Source organism: Coregonus lavaretus, assembly GCF_964263955.1.
Source record: "Coregonus lavaretus genome assembly, contig: SUPER_35_unloc_6, whole genome shotgun sequence".
NCBI lineage: Eukaryota > Metazoa > Chordata > Actinopteri > Salmoniformes > Salmonidae > Coregonus > Coregonus lavaretus.
Window position 1 is genome coordinate 34007 of NW_028167176.1, and position 24979 is coordinate 58985.

Sequence of the window (24979 nt, forward strand, 5' to 3'; positions counted from 1 at the left end):
CTCGCTACCCACGATGATGAGATGCGATATTCCCTTCTGAGCGCGAAGCGGGTTTTGAGTAATGATTCAGTTCATCCGCTCTCTGCCATTGATGACCGTTCTTTGCTTCCTTGTGGAGCATTGAGGGAGGGAATATGATCAGAGTGGTTAGTTCTTAACATTGTTCAATATTAGAATACTTTGTTTATGTAAGCTAGTTTGTGATGACTAGTTCATCAACGTAACGTAGTTGACTTCAATGCTGTTAAATATTCCCATTGTCAGCCTTGCAATGACGTTGAATAGGAAATATGTCATCATTTCCATCCAGTCAGAACTCACATTTTTCAATTACATTTTAAATCTAAATTGTATTTTGTCTATTGTGGGACACTGACCTTTTCAGCCAATGCCAGTCCCCTAAAGACTGCATGAGTACCTTCTGGCACCTCCCTCATATGCAAAGTTCTATTGTGGAGCAACTTGAAAATGTATTTTGTGAAGCTTTCTTGGGCATAAAACATGACAATAACTGATTCCATATGTTACCTATTGATGAAAAGTAGCCCAATAAGCATGCTTTTGGCCACGTGGTCATATAGTGTGCGCTTTATACTGTGGGAAACCGTTAGTGAGAATGACAGCGCCAACATGGGCTACCCTTGCTCACCAATTTAGAAATTAAGACTATACTTTCAGGGATCATTTCTATAGTTCTTGACTTGAGAAATGTGTTTCTAAAGTGTTTGGTCTCGCTACCCACGATGATGAGATGCGATATTCCCTTCTGAGCGCGAAGCGGGCTTTGAGTAATGATTCAGTTCATCCGCTCTCTGCCATTGATGACCGTTCTTTGTTTCCTTGTGGAGCATTGAGGGAGGGAATATGATCAGAGTGGTTAGACATATTTTGTGCTGTACAAAAAATGAGATTACTGATCACAACTGTTATGTGTGGGTTATATATAATGTCAATAATAGGTTGGATAATAATGCTTCCGTGTCGGCTGTTATAATGCTATTTACTTTATCATTATATAAGAGTGAAAACATTCAATGTACGTCATGATCAAGTAATGTCAACTTAATTAGAGGTGCAGTTCTTAAATGTTCTGGAGTAGGGTTTCCCCTATTGCCCAATCGATGTTCTTGGTAGTGACAGTAGAAACAGGTATTATGTGGTACAAACTGTCAAAAAACGGTGACGTCATTGAAGTATGCGCATTGACCTCTCAACTCCTGATGCGTAGAATGTAAAAAAAAACAAAAAACATATTACAATTATGTTAAGTTTGCCAGAAAAATTTCGCCTTTTCAAATATATTTCTCAGTATAGTTCTTTTTTCCAAAAAATATTTGTACATTTACCTTCCTGGTTTTTTGTGTACAGTGAGGTAGTACGCAAACAACTTCATCATGCTCGTATACAACGAGGGTTGTTGTCTTCCTATTATCCCGTTTGTGTGCTCGGTAGCTACAAAGCTTAACAAGAATGACAGTGCTACTTTTGGATAAACGCTTCAAGCGGATAAACTGAATAGTTATTTTATCCGACCATTTAAGATATGCCATACCGAAAGCCATCGCTGTGCAAGTAGCTAGAAGGTACTGAGGCTAGCGAACATTGGCTAAATCTCGACGGTTTTTTCTCATTCCCCTGTCTGTTGAGGCTGGAAAGTAACTTATTAATTAATTAGCTAGCTAGCTAGCTAGTCATTAAGTTCAAGCTCGTGCCCAGCCAGAAGAGGATGAACTGGCTTTTCCCCTTATCCAAGGGTTCTGGACCTCTCCCACCTCTCAATAGCTTACAGCAACAAAGACAAAGGCAGATCGAGTCACTCAAAGCTGCCCACTCCAGGTAAATCAACATCACTTCCTAGCAATGCTAACTAGCTAGTTATGGCTAACTCGGTGGCTAGTCAGCCTTGATAGCTAGCTAAAGTATTTGCTACTATTTAAAGCGTTGTCACGAGGTGTAACTAGTGTGTATCGTGCGATGACTAGCTAGCTAGCTAGCTAACGTTAGTGCCTCCTATTGCAACACCGACAGTGATGGGACTAGGTCAGATTAAAGTATTATGTGTTGTTTACAAGTAGAGAGAGGTGCCTCTCTGCTCTCTTCTAGATATTCAGCCTGAGTTTATAGGCGACAAAATTGTAACGTTATGTAGCTAATATGAACAACATGTCTAATGTATACACGTATGACACTGTCTTTTTAAATATTCTAGCTAGCTAAATCAATTTTGGATTGACGTTTTAGCGCCTCTCAAGGTATAGTGTCAAACTGGTTTGTATCAAACGTTATATGTTTCGGTTTTCTTCTCCTACAGTTTAGCAGAGATCCAGAAAGATGTGGAGTACAGAATCCCTTTCACAGTCAACAACTCAACTATCAGCGTCAACATGTGAGTGAGCTACACGTTTACAGAGTTAGCATTAACATATGAATGCATGTTTATGTTTTAGCATCAACATATGAGCATGTTGTTCTATCAGTGTCAAAGTGTGTGTAAACCCCAATAGCTCATCCTGCCATTGGTTTACAGTCCAGCTAGGTTAATCTTCCATTTACCTGGCTATGTCTGACTTGTTGATTATTTCTTGCATGATCAATAGGGCTCAAACCCTCTGAACTCAATGGCTACTATCACTTTCAGTTACCTCTTGCTCTCTGTCTTTCTCTCTCCCCCCCCCCCCTCTCCCCATCCCCCCTCCCCCCCTCTCTCCCCCCTCCCCCCTCCCCCCCCTCTCTCCCCCCCTATCTCTCCCCCCTCCCCCCCTCTCTCTCTCCCCCCCTCTCTCTCCCCCCCTCCCCCCTCTCTCTCCCCTTCTCTTTCTCTGCAGCTTGCTTCCACCTCAGTTTCCCCAGGAGAAGCCAGCAGTCAGCGTGTACCCTCCAGTAGGACATCACCTGGTAGACAGCAACAATGGCACCATGGTTACCAGCCCCCTCATTACTAATGTAAGTCCATCTCAACTAGATATGATGTTATTTAGGTCTACTCCAGCAGTACGAGGGACATGGGAAGCAAAATCTGTGGTGATCCGAATGGTAACCATCTTATGTTTTTCTCTAGGTAGTCATACTTGTTTTGTTACTAGTTCATTGTCTGTATAAGGGTAGGTGTTGACATGGATGCAAATATCTGGTATTCATGTGTTTGTCATGAAGCTAACAGGCCTATGTTAATTTGTTCTTAGTTTGGAATGCACTCAGATCTGGGCAAAGTCATCCAGAGTCTCCTGGATGAGTTCTGGAAGAGTCCACCTGTCCTGACGTCTGGCCCCACCGGCTTCCCTTAGTCAGTAGCACACACACACCATGCCATCATGTAATCCTTTGTTGGCCCTTGAAGGCAAATTCTTTGGGTTGCATGTAATACACTATGAAAGGACGATCAAAAGGTGTAAAAAGTCCCATGAGAGACAGCCATAATAACTGCCATAGCTTTACAGTGAAGGATACAAGGAGTCAGAAAGACTAGCTCAGTGACTAGTGTTATTTAACTGAGTACATTTTCTTCACAAAGGGAGCCCATTCTCATCAGCTTTCTGTTTCTCCCATCTTTCCTCTATGCTCTCTCTCTCTCTCTGTGGTGCAGTAACATGTTCAAGCCGTCGGGGATGCCTCCCTACCCCACACAGGGCTTCCACTACGGGCCGCGCCCCGTGGGCCCCACCCCGCCCCCCATGCCCCACGTGGGTGTAGAGGGTGCTCACGTTCACAGCCCTCCCTGGGCAGCTGCCCCTGCCTACGGCCTCATCACTGACCTGCCTCTCCCCGTACCCACCGCAGACTCCCAGGTAAACGCACTACCACAGGTTCACTGAAGTTTATTTTATCCAGTAGATATCTGGCTAATACCGACAGAATACCTAAATGTATGTATAAGTTAAGGAGACTACTTGGCATGCAGTTTAGACGCCTCAAGATGTTTAATGTAGCAATGTTTAATCAGGACAGACAATTACCCACAGACGGACCTGTTCTTCTAGTTAGAATCATTGGGGGCATCTATTATATTTGTATTATATTATTATATATTGTACTTTATTTAAAAAACACCTCACCGCCAGCCCTAAGCGCACAATACCCTAACAACGGTTGCCAGGCACTGAGGCCTGTCAGAGCCACCTGCGGACTAGAGCTCCTGTATTAGAGTACTGCTGTGATTGTCAAGTGCTTAGCTACTTGTTTTATGTGTTGGTTAGCTACATAAGACGTGATATCGCTCTGTCTGCAACAGGCTGGGTTGAACGGCCACATGTACAAGATGCCTGAGATTCCTGAAACATTTCCTGAGCTGTCTGAAATGAGGTATGTGCATTCTGCCACTGGCGTTTAATACGTCGGCCACTTTTTGGGCCGTGGAGTCCAAATGTAACGTATGAGGACACGACTCAAAGAAATGTTGAGGTATAATGATATGTATATAGGTGTCAGTGGAGGCTGGTGGGAGGAGCTATAGGAGGACGGGCTCATTGTAATGGCTGGAATGGAGTCAATGGATCGGTATCAAACATATGGAAACCACGTTTGACTTCGTTCCATAAATTCCATTCCAGCCATTACAATGAGCCCGTCCTCCTATAGCTCCTCCCACCAACTTTCACTGATAGGCATGTACGTAATTGACAGCCAATGATCAATCTGGGATATTCAATCTTGGGTGGACAATAAAGTTATATTGTATTCCAATTCTGAACCTTCACGTGTGGGTTCCCATCACTTAATCCCACATCAACCTACATTTTAGCGCTTTCCTTTCTCTCTCTCCCATGTCCCACCATATCCCTCTCTGACTGACTGTGTGTGTTGTCCCCAGTGTGTCCCAGCTGAAGGACATGAGTGAGCAGGAGGACGTGCTGCTGGAGTTGTTTGTGTGCCTGCCCCAGCTCAAACAGGTCACCACTGACAAGGAGGAGCTGGTCGACAGCATCGTGGACATGGCCAGTGAGTCTCACTGGTGGTTTCTAAACCTGACTGGGTAGTGAGTGACGCCCTGTATAGCCAAAGCCTTTAGTGCTTTCTTGTGACCCACCATGTACACACACAAACAAATGCTAGAGCAACGACCACAGCTATTATGAGCTTCCAGTCATTATGCTAACGCTAGTTAGCAATGGCGCCAGAAACGACCTAAAACTCCCTTCAAACTGCACACAGACAGAGACATACCATTTTTATCCATGAGTTCATCTGATTGGTTAAGGAGATGAAGGGCTTCATTGCCAAAATCACAAACTATCCCCAGAGCCCAAAAGGAATCAAACAAGTTACTGGTCCAGGGCCACTTTTGGTGTCAAGCTCATAATCACTATGGTTACACAGATCCTCAGTCATTTAATATGGGCAGGTAGTGAAATAAGTGTGTAGTAGAACATGGGAAAGTTTTGTAGCTGGGTTCACTGCTGCCCTAGGACACACACTGACATGTCTTGGTCATCTCTCTCCCAGAGAAGAACCTGCAGCTGGAACCTCAACTGGAGGGGAGGAGACAAGAAATGCTGTTCAAGGTGAGGGACCCGGAATAATACACGCTCACTGGCTCTTAATGAACGCAGAGGGTCTGTCTGTCAATATACGTTAGCTATAGGACTCTACCTGTATGAACGTCTCATGACAACTGTCAGTTTATTACTAACGTTATAGTTGATACCACCTTATACCATTGACCCAAGTTGAAATGTGAATCGGGATCAGTCCTACTGCTATAGATTGCAATAGATGGTATATTGTGTTGTAACCACTAGTTCTTACCGTTCCACTTGTTGTGTTGACAGTACGAGCAGCTAACCCAGAACAAATCGGCCTTTGAGACCAAGATGCAGAGACAACACGACATCAGTGAGGTAAGGTGTTCCCTGCACTAAACACACACGTGATGATCAGAGGTTTTCAAACCTCAAAAGTAGATCAATATTGACAAGTCCATGCACCAGGCCATGAGTTGTTTAATTCGGTGCTCATCTTTTCCATGTTTTTGGGGTTGAAATATATACAGATTATTCACAACACAACTTATGTTGTGAGGTGTGGATTTGGCTTGACATCAGACACATTTTGAGGTTTGAAAACATTAAAAAAGCATTGCTTTTTAAGTGTTATCCTATGAAATTGTCTTGTTCTCCAGAGCTGCAGTCTGAGTGCCCTGCAGGCTCGTCTGAAGGTGGCAGCCCACCAGGCGGAGGAGGAATCGGAGGAGACGGCCGAGAGCTTCCTAGAGGGCAAGACGGACATCGACGACTTCCTGGCCAACTTCATGGAGAAGAGGACGGTAAACGGAACTAACTGACAAAAAGTGATGAAAGAAAGACTGATACCAGCACACTGCAGAATTCTACGACAAATGTATTGTTCAACGTTTCAACACATGTTTTCGTTGTCAAAACGTTGCACAATAAAACTGTGGTAGTGTTCTACATTGTGCGGATGGATATCTGTCTTTCTTTCAACAGTAACTGAACTAGCAGAGTTAGAAGAAAACGGTCATGACATAGTCCACGAAAAAAAGAGCCGGGAAGCATTGAGCTTTTGTGTATGGAGACACTGTGTGAACATCTCTGTGGTAATATGAACACGGTGTACTGCAACAACAAGTCAACAACCAGGAACTGGGATTCAATGGGAATACAGTCTGTTACACAGTAGTCAATGTTTGATTTCATATTGGGACTGGTGATGTGACTCATGACTTGGTGTGTGTGTGTGTGTGTGTGTGTTCTCGCTGTACAGCTTTGCCACAGCAGAAGGGCCAAAGAGGAGAAGCTGCAGCAGTCCATCAACACACACGGACAGTTCCCTAGCAGCCACTAAGCCCCGCCCCCCTTCCCCTCACACACATTTCTAAAAGGTAAACACACTAACACCACTCTGTTGGTTGAAGTACATACTGTATGAATGGATTTATGAAACCTGATCTTAAAGGGTAAATCTGGGATTCAAACATCTACAAATCTCTTTTTTGGTAAACAACTGGAGAAATGTAACCACTCTCATATTCATACACGGAGCTATGGATGCAAGGACTGACTATACTTGAGATCAATGATGGGTTTAACCATGTTCCATTTTTGTCTTTCTTGATCATATTATTTTCTTTTGACACCTAATCTTCTCTTCTCAGGTATGAAGTTTGATCTACCAGCAAGACGCCCCTAAAGAGAGGAGAAGCACATCTTGGTGTTGATAGACTTAAAGAAGCAACCATTATTGAATTGTAACCCTGAACTAGGCTTTTGAACTCATTTCAGCATACAGTTTCCAGTGATGATGATGATGGTTTGCGACTGGTCTCATATATATATATATATATATATATATATATATATATATATATATATACACATACATACATATATATATATATATATATATATATATATACACATACATACATATATACACATACATACATACATACATACATACATATATACACATACATACATACATATACATACATACATGCATACATGCATACATACATGCATACATACTTGAATTTGGATGATGAGTTTGCTAACGCTGCCGAACACCCAACTACGATGGATACTGTATTTAAATAATGTTAATAATAGGCTTTATTATAATCAGACACCTTGTACTATGTTATTTAATTTCTTTAGGTTAATAAACCATTTAGAATAAGCTGCTTGTAGACTGAGAGATTTTGAAGGATTCCTTCAGCTTGTAAGCAACACACACTTGTTTACTAAGATATATATTTTTTATAACCATAACATCTGACCAGCATGTGTGAGAGCTTGTGGGTGTATGTGTTTGTACTGCATTTCAGTGTGACTGAAATGCACAGTCATGTTCATAACCTCATGTACACTCTATTCAGTTTGTAAAAGAAGGTAAGAGTGGTGCAGCGGTCTAAGGCACTGCATGGCGGTGCTAGAGGCGTCACTACAGACCCGGGTTCGATCCCAGGCTGTGTTGCAGCCGGCTGTGACCAGGAGACCCCTGAGGCAGATGAGTTGGGACAAGACTGTAACTACCAATTGGGGAGCAAAAGGGGTAAAAAGTACCAAACCATCAAATGTCATTTCCCTTTTGACAGTGAGTGGAGTTTATTTCAACAGGTCATTTACAACAACATATGCAGGAAACACTAAATACGAAAGTGGAAAGGATATCCGTTGGATTTAGCCATGTTGTTTTCCTAGGTTGACCATACATTTTACATGACATTTTAGTCATTTAGCAGACGCTCATGGGTTTCTCAACAGTCTAACTAATACTTAGCCTGGTCCCAGATCTGTTTGTGCTCTTGCTAACTCCATTGCTCATTGTCAAGCCATGACAATTTCATAGACAGGTTGGTTGTTTAGCAACAAAACCGATGCGTGCGCAACTATGGGGCAAAATAGATGGGGTTGGCTTAGATTGTTGATAACATGTAAACTATAGTTCAGCCAATGTCTAGTGAAAACATAAATCAAGTTCCACAATGAGTACTTGTCTCGCAAATACATTGTTACAGTTGTTGGTTAGCTAGCAAGCAAATTTTAGCCACATTAGCATAGATGTGACATCAGTCGCCTCAAAACAAGACATGGTATCAAGAACAAGCTGAAACGAGCCACCTATGATCCCCCACATGGCAGTTTCTTGTCATTGTTGCTAGCTATCTGGCCATCCAGAACCATACAACACACGGCTTTCTGCCCCTTTGAAGCGCGCGCCTCGTTTTCGTGCGGTTGTCAGCTAACCCGTCTATAGGCAGTTGGCAAGCGGGCAGAAACAGAATGGCACTCAGGCTAACTAATGCTACAATATCCACAACCACATACCATTCAGATTGAACCAATGTGTTGGCCATGCATTCTAAGTGGTGCGCTGGTGTTGAGATTGGAACAAAGTTTCTAATGTATCCTAAGTGTACATACTACAGCGCTAGTGAATGCACTCGTATACACAGTTAAATATACACATCAATGGGAATAACCATCCAAAAAAGTTACCATCGTTCAATGGGCTTTCCAAAGGAAAGAGTATATCTCTCGATTCATTACTAATAAGCAGCAACTTTCATTTTATTTCAAGACCAAATAAAAGCCTAGTCATGGCAACACTGACATCTCTGTTCATCCAGGCTAGTTGAGAAGTGCAGTGTTTCTTCATTTGTGTGAGAAGGCAGGTTATCGGAACGAGACAGTAAACATAAAACTAGATTGGGTGGTGATAATGTTCCAAAAACATGTGCCATGTTTGACCGTGTTATCTGGGTTGTGTTAATTAGTGCAGAACGTAGTGAAACGTTTTGCAACAGCATTTCTGACCGTTTTGTTCAGTTTTTTTGCCTCCTGAATTACGACCATGGTATACTGGGAAACATTGTAGCCTATATGCTTGTTCAGACTACAGAATGGACAAATGGATTTCGGATGCTTCTGATAGTTTGGTTATCAAGGGGTAGTCCTACTACTGTACAAACAAATGTAAAACAATTTGTTCCTGATTTAAAATGATGTACAGTACATCGTAACTCAAAACATAATAGCTTAAGACAAAATATTTTTGCTGTAAACGTTTGGTCCTGGAATATTTTTGTTCACATTTTGCACTAGTATTCATACATCCACTATGGCTACCCAGTGTTACCACAATACCCGGAAGGCTCTCACATTGTGCTCCGATACTAACTACACAGAAAACAAAATAATCCCAAGTAAAATCCAGTCAAATTGGCCCCATCAAAACAGAAACCTCTGATATTCAATTGTCAATGCAAAGTGCCCTAGTCAACAAGGCAACCCCCCGACAAGCCCCTCTTCAACCCATCATTGATTGCCATTTTCGCTCAGGTCGCGCAGTAGACGGCCTCGTCGGGGTCCCTGCTGTCGTCGCCGCCACTGGAGGAGCGGCTGCTGAGGTCGGCCACGCCCGATTCCATGTCGCTGCAAGCCGAGGAGAGGTCGTCGGGGTCAGGGCCCTTGGGGGGGCCCAGGGGCAGGGTCATAGCCGGGCCCGGGGGCCCCCTCCGGGAGGGACAATAGTCCTGAGGGGGGCTGCTGACGGGGCCATCTCCAGTGGGAGGACCACCTGGCCTGCACTCTTCCTCATACACTTTGTTGGTCTTCCTCTGACCCGTGTTCCCCTTAGTTTGATCCCCCTTCATCAGGGCTGCAATCCTCTGGAAGAATAATACACATTTTACCAGTAAGTCTGGGATAGAATAGGAATAAATCACTATGTCTATAGACTACAAGCAGACTACTGTACATGTAACGGAAACCCTCCTGTTGAACGCCCCTCTTTGAGACACATTCTCTTCAACTTATCTTTGACTTGATGGTGTTTGCCCCCTCCCCTGTAAAACCCAACGATATATTTGTTAAAACAGCACAAATGAGTTAATATTAATGCATAATGATAATTATAATAATAAATAATTATAATAATACATTGATAAACGTGTAAATTGGCCTTAAAGAGCAGCGTTCATTGGGAGCGTTACGCGAGCGTGTCTGTATGCCTTGTTTGGTGCCCGGGTGGGCCGTCCCTCCCGGTGCTACCTCCTGGTGATTGGTCAGCTCCTCCTCCAGCTGCTGAGTCTCCTCCCTCACGACTGTCAGTAAGTCGACGGGCGTCTGGCGCGGGGGTGCGCTCTTCTCCACACGGTTATACATGCCCTTCCACATCCTTGGAGACAAGATACACCGTACTACAACTATTGAACAAACACTCTGGATCTAAACCGTACTAAAACATTTTTTTTTTTGTCATTTAGCAGATGCTCTTATCCAGAGCGACTTACAGGAGCAATTAGGGTTAAGTGCCTGGCTCAAGGACACAGACAGATTTTTCACCTAGTCGGCTCAGGGATTAGAACCAGCAACCTTTCGGCTACTGGCACAATGCTCTTAACCACTAAGCTACATGCCGCCCTATTGAACAAACACTCTGGATTTAAACCGTTCTACAACTATTGAACAAACACTGGATATAAACCATACCATATCTGATGGATTTTACGGTTTTAACCCACAACCCTTCGGCTCAGATGTACCCAAAGACACAAAGTAAATCAAAACCATCCGGTGTCCCAGTCCTTCTATCTTTTTGACTATTGGACTATTAGAGGGTGCAGTAACTCACTTGAAGCAGTACGGGGTGGTGTTGGGCCGTAGCATCCCCTGAGTCTGGGTGTGGTCGGCCCTGTACAGGGGGTTGGCGTACTGTGCTCTGTCCTTCCAGAGCTGGGGCCACAGGGAGTGAGTCCTCTCACGGAGCCTGACCATCGATGGAGAAAACCACAACAGATGTGATACATGAGAGGGGAGTTACAGTACAGAAGAGCTTGCTATAGGAAAGGCAGAGACCTGCATGGAATAGGTTTGTAGCGGCCTTATGAACCACAAGGTTGTTAGCCCGCTGAGCTAACACAAGTATTCACGCCTCAGGCAAGGTTACTCGTGTAACACAAGCATGGTTCACTGAACTACCTCCATCACATTGGCACCCTCAGTCTCACCCCATGTCCCTCCTCTCCTTCTGGCTGTTGCCCAGGAAGTTGCCGTACTGGCAGGAGTAGACGTGTCTGTGCAGCTGGACCAGGAAGCGCTCGTTGAACTCAAAGGCACAGGGGAACTGCTCTGACAGCTGCCACACAGACTCCAGGAACTGGTCTATCACCGGGGACACCTCCTTAGGATCACCTTCCAGATGGTTGTACCTGCAGAGACGGAAAGACTGCAGTTTATAACACGTTCATAAGGAGTTTAAAGGGGCAATCAGCAGTAGAAACAATAACAAAACGGACTCCCTGCCCCTGGTTTGGTGAAAAGCTGAGGGTTGTAACCCCTCTCAAATTCATAGACAGGGCTATGTATGCAAAGGAGTGACCATCCATGATATCAAAATTATAGTTTGAACCATGTTTTGAGGCTATATAATGTTTGTTTACATTTTCTTTGTTTACAAACATTGAAGTAAAACAAGCTTATATTTTGAATTATGATGGGGTACGACAGTTGAACTAAGTTTAAGAAGCATTTATAAGTTATATTCTTAAAGAATCAATGGGTACATATCAAAGTCCAAAAATGGATGTAGCAACTGCTGATTGCCCCTTTAAACAGATTTAAACAACTAATAGGTAATCCTGGGGAGTTGTCATGGCAATTTTATGACCCACTGGTTAAACAGTAATGCCTCTAGGCAACTGAATCAAGGTCAGTTACCTGTTTAATCTAGCCAATGGTTTCAACTGATAAGAGAGCATGCAAAGACTGGAGTGGAACACCTCAAAGACGTGAAATAACTCTTCACCAATCCTAACTGAAATCTGAGACAGACAGTCGCTGCTAAAGTGGCTGAATTTCACAGGGGTTATGATCTGACCTGAGTGCAGCACACATGGCGGACACATGGTGAGAGGATCTGAAAGCGCTCGTGGCGGACACGGTGCGTAGGTTGGACACGCCGTATGATATCTGTGACAAATGCACTTCTCTTTCTGATGAAGGACTCTCCTTGAGAAGGTGAAATGCATGGCACTGCAGGGATCTTCATTCTACGAAACAGTAGAGTTAGGAATTGGGTTCTAAGACAAACGTGTGGGACGGACTGACCTGTGTGAAAACTTGTGGCCGAACGACACCCAGTCCCTCTCGATCAGCAACTACAAGACAGGAGACAGGAGGAAGAGATTCAATCTTTCTAGATACAGATGATGTCTAGTCCAGGACTAAAACGCATACTTCATGGAGACTCCACAGTCCGGAAAACTGGCCCCACGTATGCTAACTATTTCTCTGGATTGGATCACAGTAGAAGACAGACAGGTCTGTATGTGCCATTACGTAGACTGCAGATAGTGTGTGATGAACAGAAGATAAAGCCTTACCATGAGTCCCTTCATAGTCCTGTAGTAAGGGTCCAGGAGTACACTGGCTACAGAACAGGCTTGGGCTGTCCTGTCCCAACCGTCCGAACAGTGGACCACCACACTGATACCCTCCTCCGCCACCGCCTACACACAGATCACAGTATGAAAGACAGCATAGGATGTAATTGATACCCATTGTATGTGTGTGTGTGTGTGTGTGTGCTCGCGCTCCCTGCCCCGTGTGTATCACCTTGGCGATGAAGACGCCTGTGTCCAGCACGGCTTTGATGTGCTTCAACCAACCAGAGCTCTCCAGCCCCCACAGGAAGTCGCCCATGGAGGGCGTCTTGAGCTCGCCCACTATAGGGTCAACACAGGAAGAGAGGGCAGTCAGTCATGCATACACACATCTTAAAACACACACACATACAATATCAGTCAAAGGTTTGGACACACCTACTCATTCCAGGGTTTTTCTTTATTTGTACTATTTTCTACATTGTATAATAATAGTGAAGACATCAAAACTATGAAATAACACATATGGAATCATGTAGTAACCCAAAAAAGTGTTAAACAAATCAAAATATATGTTATATTTAAGATTCTTCAAAGTAGCCACCCTTTGCCTTGATGACAGCTTTGCACACTCTTGGCATTCTCTCAACCAGCTTCATGAGGTAGTCACCTGGAATGCATTTCAATTAACAGGTGTGCCTTGTTAAAAGTTAATTTGTGGAATTTCTTTCCTTGTCAATGCGTTTGAGCCAATCAGTTGTGTTGTGACAAGGTAGGAGTGGTATCCAGAAGATAGCCCTATTTGGTAAAAGACCAAGTCCATATTATGGCAAGCACAGCTCAAATAAGCAAAGAGAAACGACAGTCCATCATTACTTTAAGACATGAAGGTCAGTCAATCTGGAAAATGTCAAGAACTTTTAAAGTTTCTTCAAGTGCAGTCACAAAAACCATCAAGAGCTATGAGGACCACCACAGGAAAGGAAGACCCAGAGTTACCTCTGCTGCAGAGGATAAGTTACCAGCCTCAGGAATTGCAACCCAAATAAATGCTTCACAGAGTTCAAGTAACAGACACATCTCAACATCAACTGTTCAGAGGAGACTGTATGAATCAGGCCTTCATGGTCGAATTGCTGAAAAGAAACCACTACTAAAGGACAGCAATAATAAGAAAATACTTGCTTGGGCCAAGAAACACGAGCAATGGACATTAGACCGGTGGAAATCTGTCCTTTGGTCTGATGAGTCCAAATTTGTGATTTTTGGTTCCAAACGCCGTGTCTTTGTGAGACGCAGAGTAGGTGAACGGATGATCTCTGCATGTGTGGTTCCCACTGTGAAGCATGGAGGAGGAGGTGTGATGGTGTGGGGGTGCTTTGCTGTAATTCAAGGCACAGTTAACCAGCATGGCTACCACAGCATTCTGCAGCGATACGCCATCCCATCTGGTTTGCGCTTAGTGGGACTATCATTTGTTTTTCAACAGGACAATGACCCAACACACCTCCAGGCTGTGCAGTGGCTATTTGACCAAGAAGGAGAGCGATGGAGTGCTGCATCAAATGACCTGGCCTCCACAATCCCCCGACCTCAACCCAATTAAGATGGTTTGGGATGAGTCGGATGGCAGGGATGAAGGAAAAGCAGCCAACAAGTGCTCAGCATATGTGGGAACTCCTTCAAGACTGTTGAAAAAGTATTCCAGGTGAAGCTGGTTGAGAGAATGCTAAGAGTGTGCAACACTGTCATTTAGGCAAAGGGTGGCTACTTTGAAGAATCTAAATGTAAAATATATTTTGATTTGTTTAACACTTTTTGGGTTACTACATGATTCCATATGTGTTATTTCATAGTTTTGATGTCTTCACTATTATTCTACAATGTAAAAAATAAAGAAAAACCCTTGAATGAGTAGGTGTGTCCAACTTTTTGACTGGTACTGTACATGTGGGACATTCACAAACCAACCCAAAGGAATGCATGAATCTGGACAACTTTGAGCATGAACTGAGTAGGAATACTGAATGTGAATGTCATACAAGACATGTTCAGCAGAACGTCGCCCCATGGTTGGAAAAGAAGGGGAAAGAGGAACTCATTACCGTCAATGATCTTCTGCTGGCTGTTCCTCATCACATGGATGTTCTCGATGCCGATGAACTGCAGCTTGACGTTGGTGTAGTGGTCCTCATTCTCATAGCCTTTCCCAGCCGCCCGGTTGGCCATCGCATTCAACTGGAGAGAGATGATTCATCATTATAACACAATACAGTCAAATACGTACTGTTGAAGACATCATTACATTTTAGTCATTTAGCAGGCGCTCTTATCCAGAGCGACTTCCAGGAGCCATTAGGGTTAAGTGTCTTGCTCAAGGGCACATTGACAGATTTTTCACCTAGTTGGCTCGGGGGTTCGCACCAGCGACCTTTCGGTTACTGGCCCAACGCTTTTGAACCGCTAGGCTACCTGCCGCCCATTGATATTCAGCTTTAATCGACAAAGCCTGGAGAGAGACTACAGTCTGAGAGCCAGCACATGGACGGTGGATGGATCAGATGTCCACCCAAGTCAAGGAGGCTTCAAGGAAAAGGAAACGCCATTCATCTACCATCACTCCCCCATTGACCTTACAGTATATCAACACTACCTGACCCCAGAGTCTATCTATAGTGACCTCTGACCTTTGGCCTTGTGTCCACCACGTAGATGTAGTCACTGCCCGGGTTGGACTTCATGATGGCCTGCAGCATTTGTTCATCCTCCTGGGAGCGAGCACTGAAGCCGGACAGGGGCTGACTGCAGCGGCAGATAGCAGCCTGGGAGAGAAGGGGTCAGGGAGCAGAGGTTAGAGGTCAGACGCTGAGGTGACTGGTGATGACATCCAACTCAGAGTAGGAGGTGGTGTTTAATACTACTCGTACAGTGCAAGTATCCTACCTGTGTCTTGGCATGCCAAGCAAAAGCTCACATTTAAACAGTCATGAAAGTCATTTGAAATGTTAAAACGGAAAACACAATATTCAGACCAATGACTGGTTCAGATATAAGAATTAAACATGACGAATCACCTAAATTAAACAATAACATAAAACTGTTCTCCAGAGTCAACCCACACCATTGACCCAGATAGTATGCCTCATCCACTCACTAGGGTATCCTGGTGGAAGTACGTCAGGACGGGTAAACGCCCTCGGCTCCGGAACTTAGAGCTCCCAACGATGACGGGAGGTGTGGCCGACTTTGCCACAAACAGCTCTGATGGGTACGTGTCACACACCTGCAGGCAGAGAGAGGAAGAGTCTTTAGAAGAGGAGGTCTATCTTACTAACCAGCAGTTGGAACTGGTTCACGGCACAGAACAGAAAACCGGAAAAGAGCAAAAAAAATGTAAAGGAACAGAAACGGAACCTGGAACGAAAGTGAACCCAACTGTTCCGGAACAGAATTGTTACTTTAAAAGCATGGGAACCGGTTAATAACGTTATTTTATGTTCCAGGCATTTTTTTCTAGTCCCACAACAAAATGCCTATGCAAAGCCCTCACTCTGTCACTCAGAAATGTATTTCAGTGTCTGCCTGCAAACTGAAAAACGTTGCCTTTGACTACCTGCCCCTCCCCCCTCAGAAGCATAGGCTACTGTACTGACGTTACAAGCGTGATTCAGAACATCGGGAGAGAGATTTTTAATTAGCTAGAGAAGAATGGATGAACTTATTCAATGCTAGTTAAGGATACTATAGGCCTAGTTATCACATTTCACGTTGGATTTATTAACTACAAAAAGGTAAGACGTGTTTTTAATTCTGTTGCCACTCTGCACACACAAGCTTGTTAGCTAGCTAGCTCAAAGGACATTCAAAGTTCATCAATAGAAGCTGCTCCTCCTATTCTGTGGACCTAATACAGATAATGCATGTCATAACAAGATGCACAGCGCTTCAAGCCTCCTCCTCAACCCTCTCTCGCTCTCTCCCCACCCGCAAAATGTCAGTCACATGTTGCACCATAGGCTATACTTGTCTGTCCATCACACATGTAAACAACTAGCTTGCCTGCTCTATCCACACTGATTGGTGAAGTAATTGAATGAGCTAAATGTAAAAAAACGGTTGATTTCACAGGTTAAAAAAGGAACAGAAAGGAACTATATAAACTGGTACTTTTTTTGGTTTCGAACCTGTTCAGAACGTTTATTTTGCTGGTCGGAACAGTGGAATGAAACAAAAAAAATGTGTGATTCTGTTCAGAACAAAACGATTGGAAAATAATTGCAGTTCCAACCCCTGCTACTAACCCAGTAGTCAACATCAGACCCAGACTGAACAAACCCAGTACTCAACATCAGATCAGGACTATAACTAACTCAATACTCTATCAAAACCAGACAAATCTGAAGAGGACTGTACTAACCCTGTACTCACTATCTGATTAGGACTATAGTGTTTAAAATCAGAAGAGGACTGTACTAACCCTGTCCTCACTATCTGATTAGGACTATAGTGTTTAAAATCAGAAGAGGACTGTGCTAACCCTGTCCTCACTATCTGATTAGGACTATAGTGTTTAAAATCAGAAGAGGACTGTGCTAACCCTGTCCTCACTATCTGATTAGGACTATAGTGTTTAAAATCAGAAGAGGACTGTAATACTACTAACCCTGTACTCACTATCTGATTAGGACTATAGTGTTTAAAATCAGAAGAGGACTGTGCTAACCCTGTACTCACTATCTGATTAGGACTATAGTGTTTAAAATCAGAAGAGGACTGTGCTAACCCTGTACTCACTATCTGATTAGGACTATAGTGTTTAAAATCAGAAGAGGACTGTGCTAACCCTGTCCTCACTATCTGATTAGGACTATAGTGTTTAAAATCAGAAGAGGACTGTACTAACCCTGTACTCACTATCTGATTAGGACTATAGTGTTTAAAATCAGAAGAGGACTGTAATACTACTAACCCTGTACTCACTATCTGATTAGGACTATAGTGTTTAAAATCAGAAGAGGACTGTAATACTACTAACCCTGTCCTCACTATCTGATTAGGACTATAGTGTTTATAATCAGAAGAGGACTGTAATACTACTAACCCTGTACTCACTATCTGATTAGGACTATAGTGTTTAAAATCAGAAGAGGACTGTAATACTACTAACCCTGTCCTCACTATCTGATTAGGACTATAGTGTTTATAATCAGAAGAGGACTGTAATACTACTAACCCTGTCCTCACTATCTGATTAGGACTATAGTGTTTATAATCAGAAGAGGACTGTAATACTACTAACCCTGTCCTCACTATCTGATTAGGACTATAGTGTTTATAATCAGAAGAGGACTGTAATACTACTAACCCTGTACTCACTATCTGATTAGGACTATAGTGTTTAAAATCAGAAGAGGACTGTAATACTACTAACCCTGTCCTCACTATCTGATTAGGACTATAGTGTTTATAATCAGAAGAGGACTGTAATACTACTAACCCTGTCCTCACTATCTGATTAGGACTATAGTGTTTATAATCAGAAGAGGACTGTAATACTACTAACCCTGTCCTCACTATCTGATTAGGACTATAGTGTTTATAATCAGAAGAGGACTGTAATACTACTAACCCTGTCCTCACTATCTGATTAGGACTATAGTGTTTATAATCAGAAGAGGACTGTAATACTACTAACCCTGTCCTCACTATCTGATTAGGACTATAGTGTTTATAATCAGAAGAGGACTGTAATACTACTAACCCTGTCCTCACTATCTGATTAGGACTATAGTGTTTAAAATCAGAAGAGGACTGTAATACTACTAACCCTGTCCTCACTATCTGATTAGGACTATAGTGTTTATAATCAGAAGAGGACTGTACTAACCCTGTCCTCACTATCTGATTAGGACTATAGTGTTTATAATCAGAAGAGGACTGTGCTAACCCTGTCCTCACTATCTGATTAGGACTATAGTGTTTATAATCAGAAGAGGACTGTAATACTACTAACCCTGTCCTCACTATCTGATTAGGACTATAGTGTTTATAATCAGAAGAGGACTGTAATACTACTAACCCTGTACTCACTATCTAATTAGGACTATAGTGTTTATAATCAGAAGAGGACTGTAATACTACTAACCCTGTCCTCACTATCTGATTAGGACTATAGTGTTTATAATCAGAAGAGGACTGTAATACTACTAACCCTGTCCTCACTATCTGATTAGGACTATAGTGTTTATAATCAGAAGAGGACTGTGCTAACCCTGTCCTCACTATCTGATTAGGACTATAGTGTTTATAATCAGAAGAGGACTGTAATACTACTAACCCTGTCCTCACTATCTGATTAGGACTATAGTGTTTATAATCAGAAGAGGACTGTAATACTACTAACCCTGTACTCACTATCTAATTAGGACTATAGTGTTTATAATCAGAAGAGGACTGTAATACTACTAACCCTGTACTCACTATCTGATTAGGACTATAGTGTTTATAATCAGAAGAGGACTGTAATACTACTAACCCTGTACTCGCTGTTGGCTGGTGTGCTGACCCAGAGGTTGTTGGGCACGCCCATGCGTCTGTAGTCCGCCTGCAGGTCCAGGAACCTCCAGGACTCTTCCCGCTCCTCCTTGTTGGCGTTGGGATTGATGGACAAGCAGTAGAGCTCGCTATATTTCTCTGGGTTAAACAAATGATCATATTTGATAAATCAGATAAAATCATGTTGGGATTGTATTGAAGGACAAGGAGTAGAGCTTGCCGTAAATCTCTTTTGGACAACAGAGAAACACTACAGCAGTCTATCAAAGGATCATACTATGATTCAGATTCGTTTAACCACTACACAATAAATGATTCAGATGAATTTAACCACGACACAATAAATTATTCAGATTCATTTAAGTACTACACAATACATGATTCAGATTCATTTAAACACTACAAATAAATTATGCAGATTCATTTAACCACTACCCAATAAATGATTCAGATTCATTTAACTACTACACAATAAACTATTTAGATTAATTTAACCACAACACAATAAACAATTCTGATTCATGTAACCACAACACAACTCAGATTCATTTAACCACTACACAACGCAATGTCCCCAATCACTGCCCTGGGATATATCTATGTATTTATTTGACCAGAGGAAAGAGTGCCTCCTACTGGGTCTACACCACCACTTCCAGCAGCATCTGGTCTCCCACCCAGGACCAACCCTGCTTAGCTTCAGAGGCAAGCCAGCAGTGGGATGCCAGGTGGTATGCTCCTGGCAGTACCTCCTTGTTCCATTCCAATTCAAAAGGTTTTCTCCCAACTGAACAGGATCCAGGTGAATGGGTTCTAAGAGGTGATAGTCTCTCTCACCTGGGCGGGAGAGGCGTGCGAGTGAGGCCTGGACATCCATGGCGTCCCTCTCCTGGGGGATGAGCAGCTGAACCACCTGGAAGTTCTTAGTGCGGACGACCAGGTGGCTTCCTGAAGGGGTGGTGGGCGGCCGCTCCACACTGGCCACCATGCTGTGGAGCACCTGGCAATGACAACCGAGAACTCTCACAGCCGGTCCCAATTCGCTCCCCTCCCCTTGGCCCCAACTAACCCTTCGACGTTTGCAGATCTGTAAGGTGGCAATATGGTGGAAGCTCTACCACTACACTGCTTATACCTATCCAGATCCTTCAGATCTGCAAACATCGAAGGGTTAGGGCCAATGGTAAGGGGGCCGGCTGTCACAGTGACATCTATTGCTAAGTTGAAAACATTTGAATTCTGGAAGTGGAAGGGTAGGCTAGTTTACTAAATAACTATAGTTTAGTAAAAATGGAATTTGACAGTTATTGAATGCATTGCTTATCATAACACTAAATAACTAATAATGATGTAATAATGTCTGCTGTCCATTATTGATCCGCATTTGGGGACTCAGGGCACTGACCTTCATGTCTTAAAGTAATGCAAAGCTGTCATCAACGCAAAGGGTGGCTACTTTGAAGAATCTAAAATATATTTTGATTTGTTTAACACTTTGTTGGTTACTACATGATTCCATATGTGTTATTTCATAGTTTTGATGTCTTCACTATTATTCTACAATGTAGAAAATAATAAAAAATAAAGAAAAACCCTTGAATGAGTAGGTGTGTCCAAACTTTTGACTGGCAGTATATATATATACAGTGGGGAGAACAAGTATTTGATACACTGCCGATTTTGCAGGTTTTCCTACTTACAAAGGATGTAGAGGTCTGTAATTTTTATCATAGGTACACTTCAACTGTGAGAGACGGAATCTAAAACAAAAATCCAGAAAATCACATTGTATGATTTTTAAGTATTTGATCACCTACCAACCAGTAAGAATTCCGGCTCTCACAGACCTGTTAGTTTTTCTTTAAGAAGCCCTCCTGTTCTCCACTCATTACCTATATTAACTGCACCTGTTTGAACTCGTTACCTGTATAAAAGACACCTGTCCACACACTCAATCAAACAGAATCCAACCTCTCCACAATGGCCAAGACCAGAGAGCGGTGTAAGGACATCAGGGATAAAATTGTAGACCTGCACAAGGCTGGGATGGGCTACAGGACAATAGGCAAGCAGCTTGGTGAGAAGGCACATAACAAGCAAAATAATACGAGGCAACAACTGTTGGCGCAATTATTAGAAAATGGAAGAAGTTCAAGATGACGGTCAATCACCCTCGGTCTGGGGCTCCATGCAAGATCTCACCTCGTGGGGCATCAATGATCATGAGGAAGGTGAGGGATCAGCCGAGAACTACACGGCAGTACCTGGTCAATGACCTGAAGAGAGCTGGGACCACAGTCTCAAAGAAAACCATTAGTAACACACTACGCCGTCATGGATTAAAATCCTGCAGCGCATGCAAGGTCCCCCTGCTCAAGCCAGCGCATGTCCAGGCCCGTCTGAAGTTTGCCAATGACCATCTGGATGATCCAGAGGAGGAATGGGAGAAGGTCATGTGGTCTGATGAGACAAAAATAGAGCTTTTTGGTCTAAACTCCACTTGCCGTGTTTGGAGGAAGAAGAAGGATGAGTACAACCCCAAGAACACCATCCCAACCGTGAAGCATGGAGGTGGAAACATCATTCTTTGGGGATGCTTTTCTGCAAAGGGGACAGGACGACTGCACCGTATTGAGGGGAGGATGGATGGGACCATGTATCGCGAGATCTTGGCCAACAACCTCCTTCCCTCAGTAAGACCATTGAAGATGGGTCAAGGCTGGGTCTTCCAGCATGACAACGACCCGAAACATACAGCCAGGGCAACTAAGGAGTGGCTCCATAAGAAGCATCTCATGGTCCTGGAGTGGCCTAGCCAGTCTCCAGACCTGAACCCAATAACAACATCTTTGGAGGGAGCTGAAAGTCCGTATTGCCCAGCGACAGCCCCGAAACCTGAATGATCTGGAGAAGGTCTGTATGGAGGAGTGGGCCAAAATCCCTGCTGCAGTGTGTGCAAACCTGGTCAAGATCTACAGGAAACGTATGATCTCTGTAATTGCAAACAAAGGTTTCTGTACCAAATATTAAGTTCTGCTTTTCTGATGTATCAAATACTTATGTCATGCAATAAAATGCAAATTAATTACTTAAAAATCATACAATGTGATTTTCTGGATTTTGCTTTGTAAGTAGGAAAACCTGCAAGATCGGCAGTGTATCAAATACTTGTTCTCCCCACTGTATATAGTAAGATTTTTTATTTTGGGGGGGAAATCAGCTAACTTCCTGCATTTCAACACATTTTGCCAAAGTGCAGAGCGAGAAATTTCCAGTTTTATAATGCTATTCTACACATTCTGTCATGAGGCTAAGAGAACATGTTGCAGTTTTAAAGCAAATTTCCTGCAATTCGACACTTTTTTGGCATGTGGCTGGGAAGAAGATGTGTAGTTTTAGCTCATCATGCTTTTGTTCACATTTTGCCATGAGGCTGGGGATTTGTTTTTCAGTTTTAAAGCTCATTTCCTGCTATTCTACAAATTTTTCCATGAGGCTGAGAGACAATTTAGAAGATTTTAAAGCAAATGTCCTGTTATTCTACAAATGTTGCTATCATATGCTATCTGGGGGCCCCCGACCTCCAGGGGGGCCCCAACCATAAAAGGGGGGGGGGGGGGGGGGGGGGGCTCTGTGCCCGTTCGGGAATCCGGCCATGAGAAAAGGGTTCCACTCCTGTTCACTTCAGTAGGCCTAAATACCCCGACAAATCTCACATCACGTGTATGAAGGAGATATCTATTAAATAATAAATGTATTGGATGCGGTCCATTGATTTGAGGTGATTCCAGTGTCTCCAAAGTGCAAGAGCGAATCAATGGGATCTTTCTGAGAAGGCAGGAAGGAAGCCACACAGGGCAGATAGTGGGATTGTGTCAGAACAGTGTCAGGCCAGACGACTTGTGATAAGTGTTGTGTCAGAATGGGGTCTGTTGAAACAACTGGTTTCACTTCCTAGTTCCTACCCAAGTCTCTCTGCGTTTCTCTGGGTTGTTCTCCACGAAGATGGTGTGTGTGGCGGAGAGGTACAGCGTCCCCAACGTGGCTTTCCTGGGTGCCGTACGGTCAATCAGGCGGACATTCTCCACCTATAGGGCCACAGACACAAAAACACACACACAAGTATAAATGGGGTCAAAACGGAATGTAATCCTATCTGTAGGCTATAATGTACTGAAGTGTGTGACTGACTGTATTGGTGGAGGCATATCTCAAAAAACCAAGGTCATTCTAGAACTCAATGTTTACACATGTTGTCATTGTAGATATGAATGTCAGATTCTGGAATGCTATAACTGTTTAATGGAAGTAACCTACAGCAGGAGTCTGTAACAATGTGTCCTTATTGAGGCCTATTGTCTTTATACTAGAAACCACATAGGAGAAATGCCCCCGGCAGACTAGAATAAACATCAAGAAGCCAGGACAAGAATGAAACGGATTGTGCAAATTCTAATGTCAAGATTTATAGGCATGCCATAATGTGAGCAATGTTTTTTTGTGTTTCTTTTTGCAACACTTTAACCAGGAAAATAAATTGCGGAGAATATAATGGTTACATTTTCAGAAATCCTGAATGTACGGGCCATGTACGGGCCATTGGATGCATAAGAAGGGGGATGGCACGAATCAGAAACGTCACATCTTGAGAAGACGCAACTGAAATGCGATTTCATTTAGGAATAGGACAATACGAAGAGCATAATGTAGCCTACACTCAAAGAATAGGATGGAAGTGGAAATATAGGGTTGGTTTACCTTTGGCGTTCGGATGTGCTCCATCATGGACCGCTTCAATCAAAATCGTGCGCGTAGAAATAATCCGATGTCCTGGTTTTCTTTTTTACAAATAGAGTATCTTGGCTCAGTACAAAAATCGCGAACGATTCATGTTCTCTGTGCGTTGGATATTAGATGGGGCGCCTCGCAAGTATGCCATGGTTCCCCCCTATCCTATTCTGTACGATAGGAGAATCACCCTGAATCCACTCCCGATGACAACTCGGTCGTCACTAGTTACCACAGCCACAAAGTCATACACCCCGCCTATTTCTACAATTTATCTTCTTAGAATGTGATTTTAAACTTTACCTTAGCCGTAACCTTAACCACACTGCTAACCTTATGCCTAACCCTAACCTTAAATTAAGACCAAAAAGCTCATTTTTACGATATAGCTTTGTGGGTGTGCTATCTAGTGGAAATCCAACAACACGGATCATATTGGCAAAGATTGGCCGTGTTCGAGAGCATCAAAACGACTCCAGGCGACTGCCGATTGACTGATCTACAAATCACCATTCATCATAATAACGACTCATTTTTGTTGTAGATCGTTCAGTCACCATTTTCCCATGATGCATTGCGATGTTGATCCTCTCGAACTCGTCTATTACCTCCCAACGGCGCCTGCGCACATCACTGAGCGATGAGCTAGTGGAGCAGGCAGCGACTAGTGCTATTCGGGATCCTTGGGAAATCCCTAACTATAACCCTAACCATTTTAAATGTAAACTTCAATGGGGTAGGGACTGTCTTATTTTGTACGCTTTGTACAAAATAATAAAATGCAGTACGACAGGA

At 43.2% G+C, this 24979-nt stretch overlaps 2 protein-coding genes across 4 annotated transcripts; one reads left to right on the top strand and one right to left on the bottom strand.

Moving 5' to 3' along the window:
- The first annotated feature begins 1369 nt into the window (after positions 1 to 1369).
- On the top strand, positions 1370 to 7208 carry LOC311110454 (vacuolar protein sorting-associated protein 37A-like). The gene is made up of 12 exons (XM_084189005.1): positions 1370 to 1836; positions 2312 to 2386; positions 2826 to 2943; positions 3183 to 3283; positions 3584 to 3785; positions 4229 to 4299; positions 4808 to 4935; positions 5440 to 5498; positions 5766 to 5834; positions 6116 to 6259; positions 6718 to 6835; positions 7109 to 7208. Exons 1-11 carry the CDS (start codon positions 1727 to 1729, stop codon positions 6796 to 6798), a joined length of 1158 nt encoding a protein of 385 aa, XP_084045131.1. The 5' UTR covers positions 1370 to 1726; the 3' UTR covers positions 6799 to 6835; positions 7109 to 7208.
- An 823-nt stretch (positions 7209 to 8031) lies between these two features.
- On the bottom strand, positions 8032 to 24410 carry LOC311110453 (phosphatidylinositol-3-phosphate phosphatase MTMR7-like). Of its 3 annotated transcripts, none has more exons than XM_084189002.1 (14): positions 24155 to 24410; positions 23362 to 23484; positions 20234 to 20396; positions 19377 to 19534; positions 15996 to 16124; positions 15529 to 15663; positions 14947 to 15079; positions 13074 to 13183; positions 12842 to 12967; positions 12567 to 12616; positions 11468 to 11668; positions 11092 to 11226; positions 10509 to 10635; positions 8032 to 10126 (listed from the first exon to the last, which is right to left on the bottom strand). In XM_084189002.1, the coding sequence occupies exons 1-14, from the start codon at positions 24179 to 24181 to the stop codon at positions 9794 to 9796; spliced, it is 1950 nt and encodes a 649-aa protein (XP_084045128.1). In that variant the 5' UTR covers positions 24182 to 24410; the 3' UTR covers positions 8032 to 9793. The 3 variants fall into 3 exon arrangements, with proteins under 3 accessions (XP_084045128.1, XP_084045130.1, XP_084045129.1); XM_084189004.1 differs by having other exon boundaries at positions 8039 to 10126; positions 10469 to 10635; XM_084189003.1 differs by lacking the exon at positions 8032 to 10126 and adding an exon at positions 10185 to 10303 and having other exon boundaries at positions 10469 to 10635.
- Between the last annotated feature and the right edge of the window lie 569 nt (positions 24411 to 24979).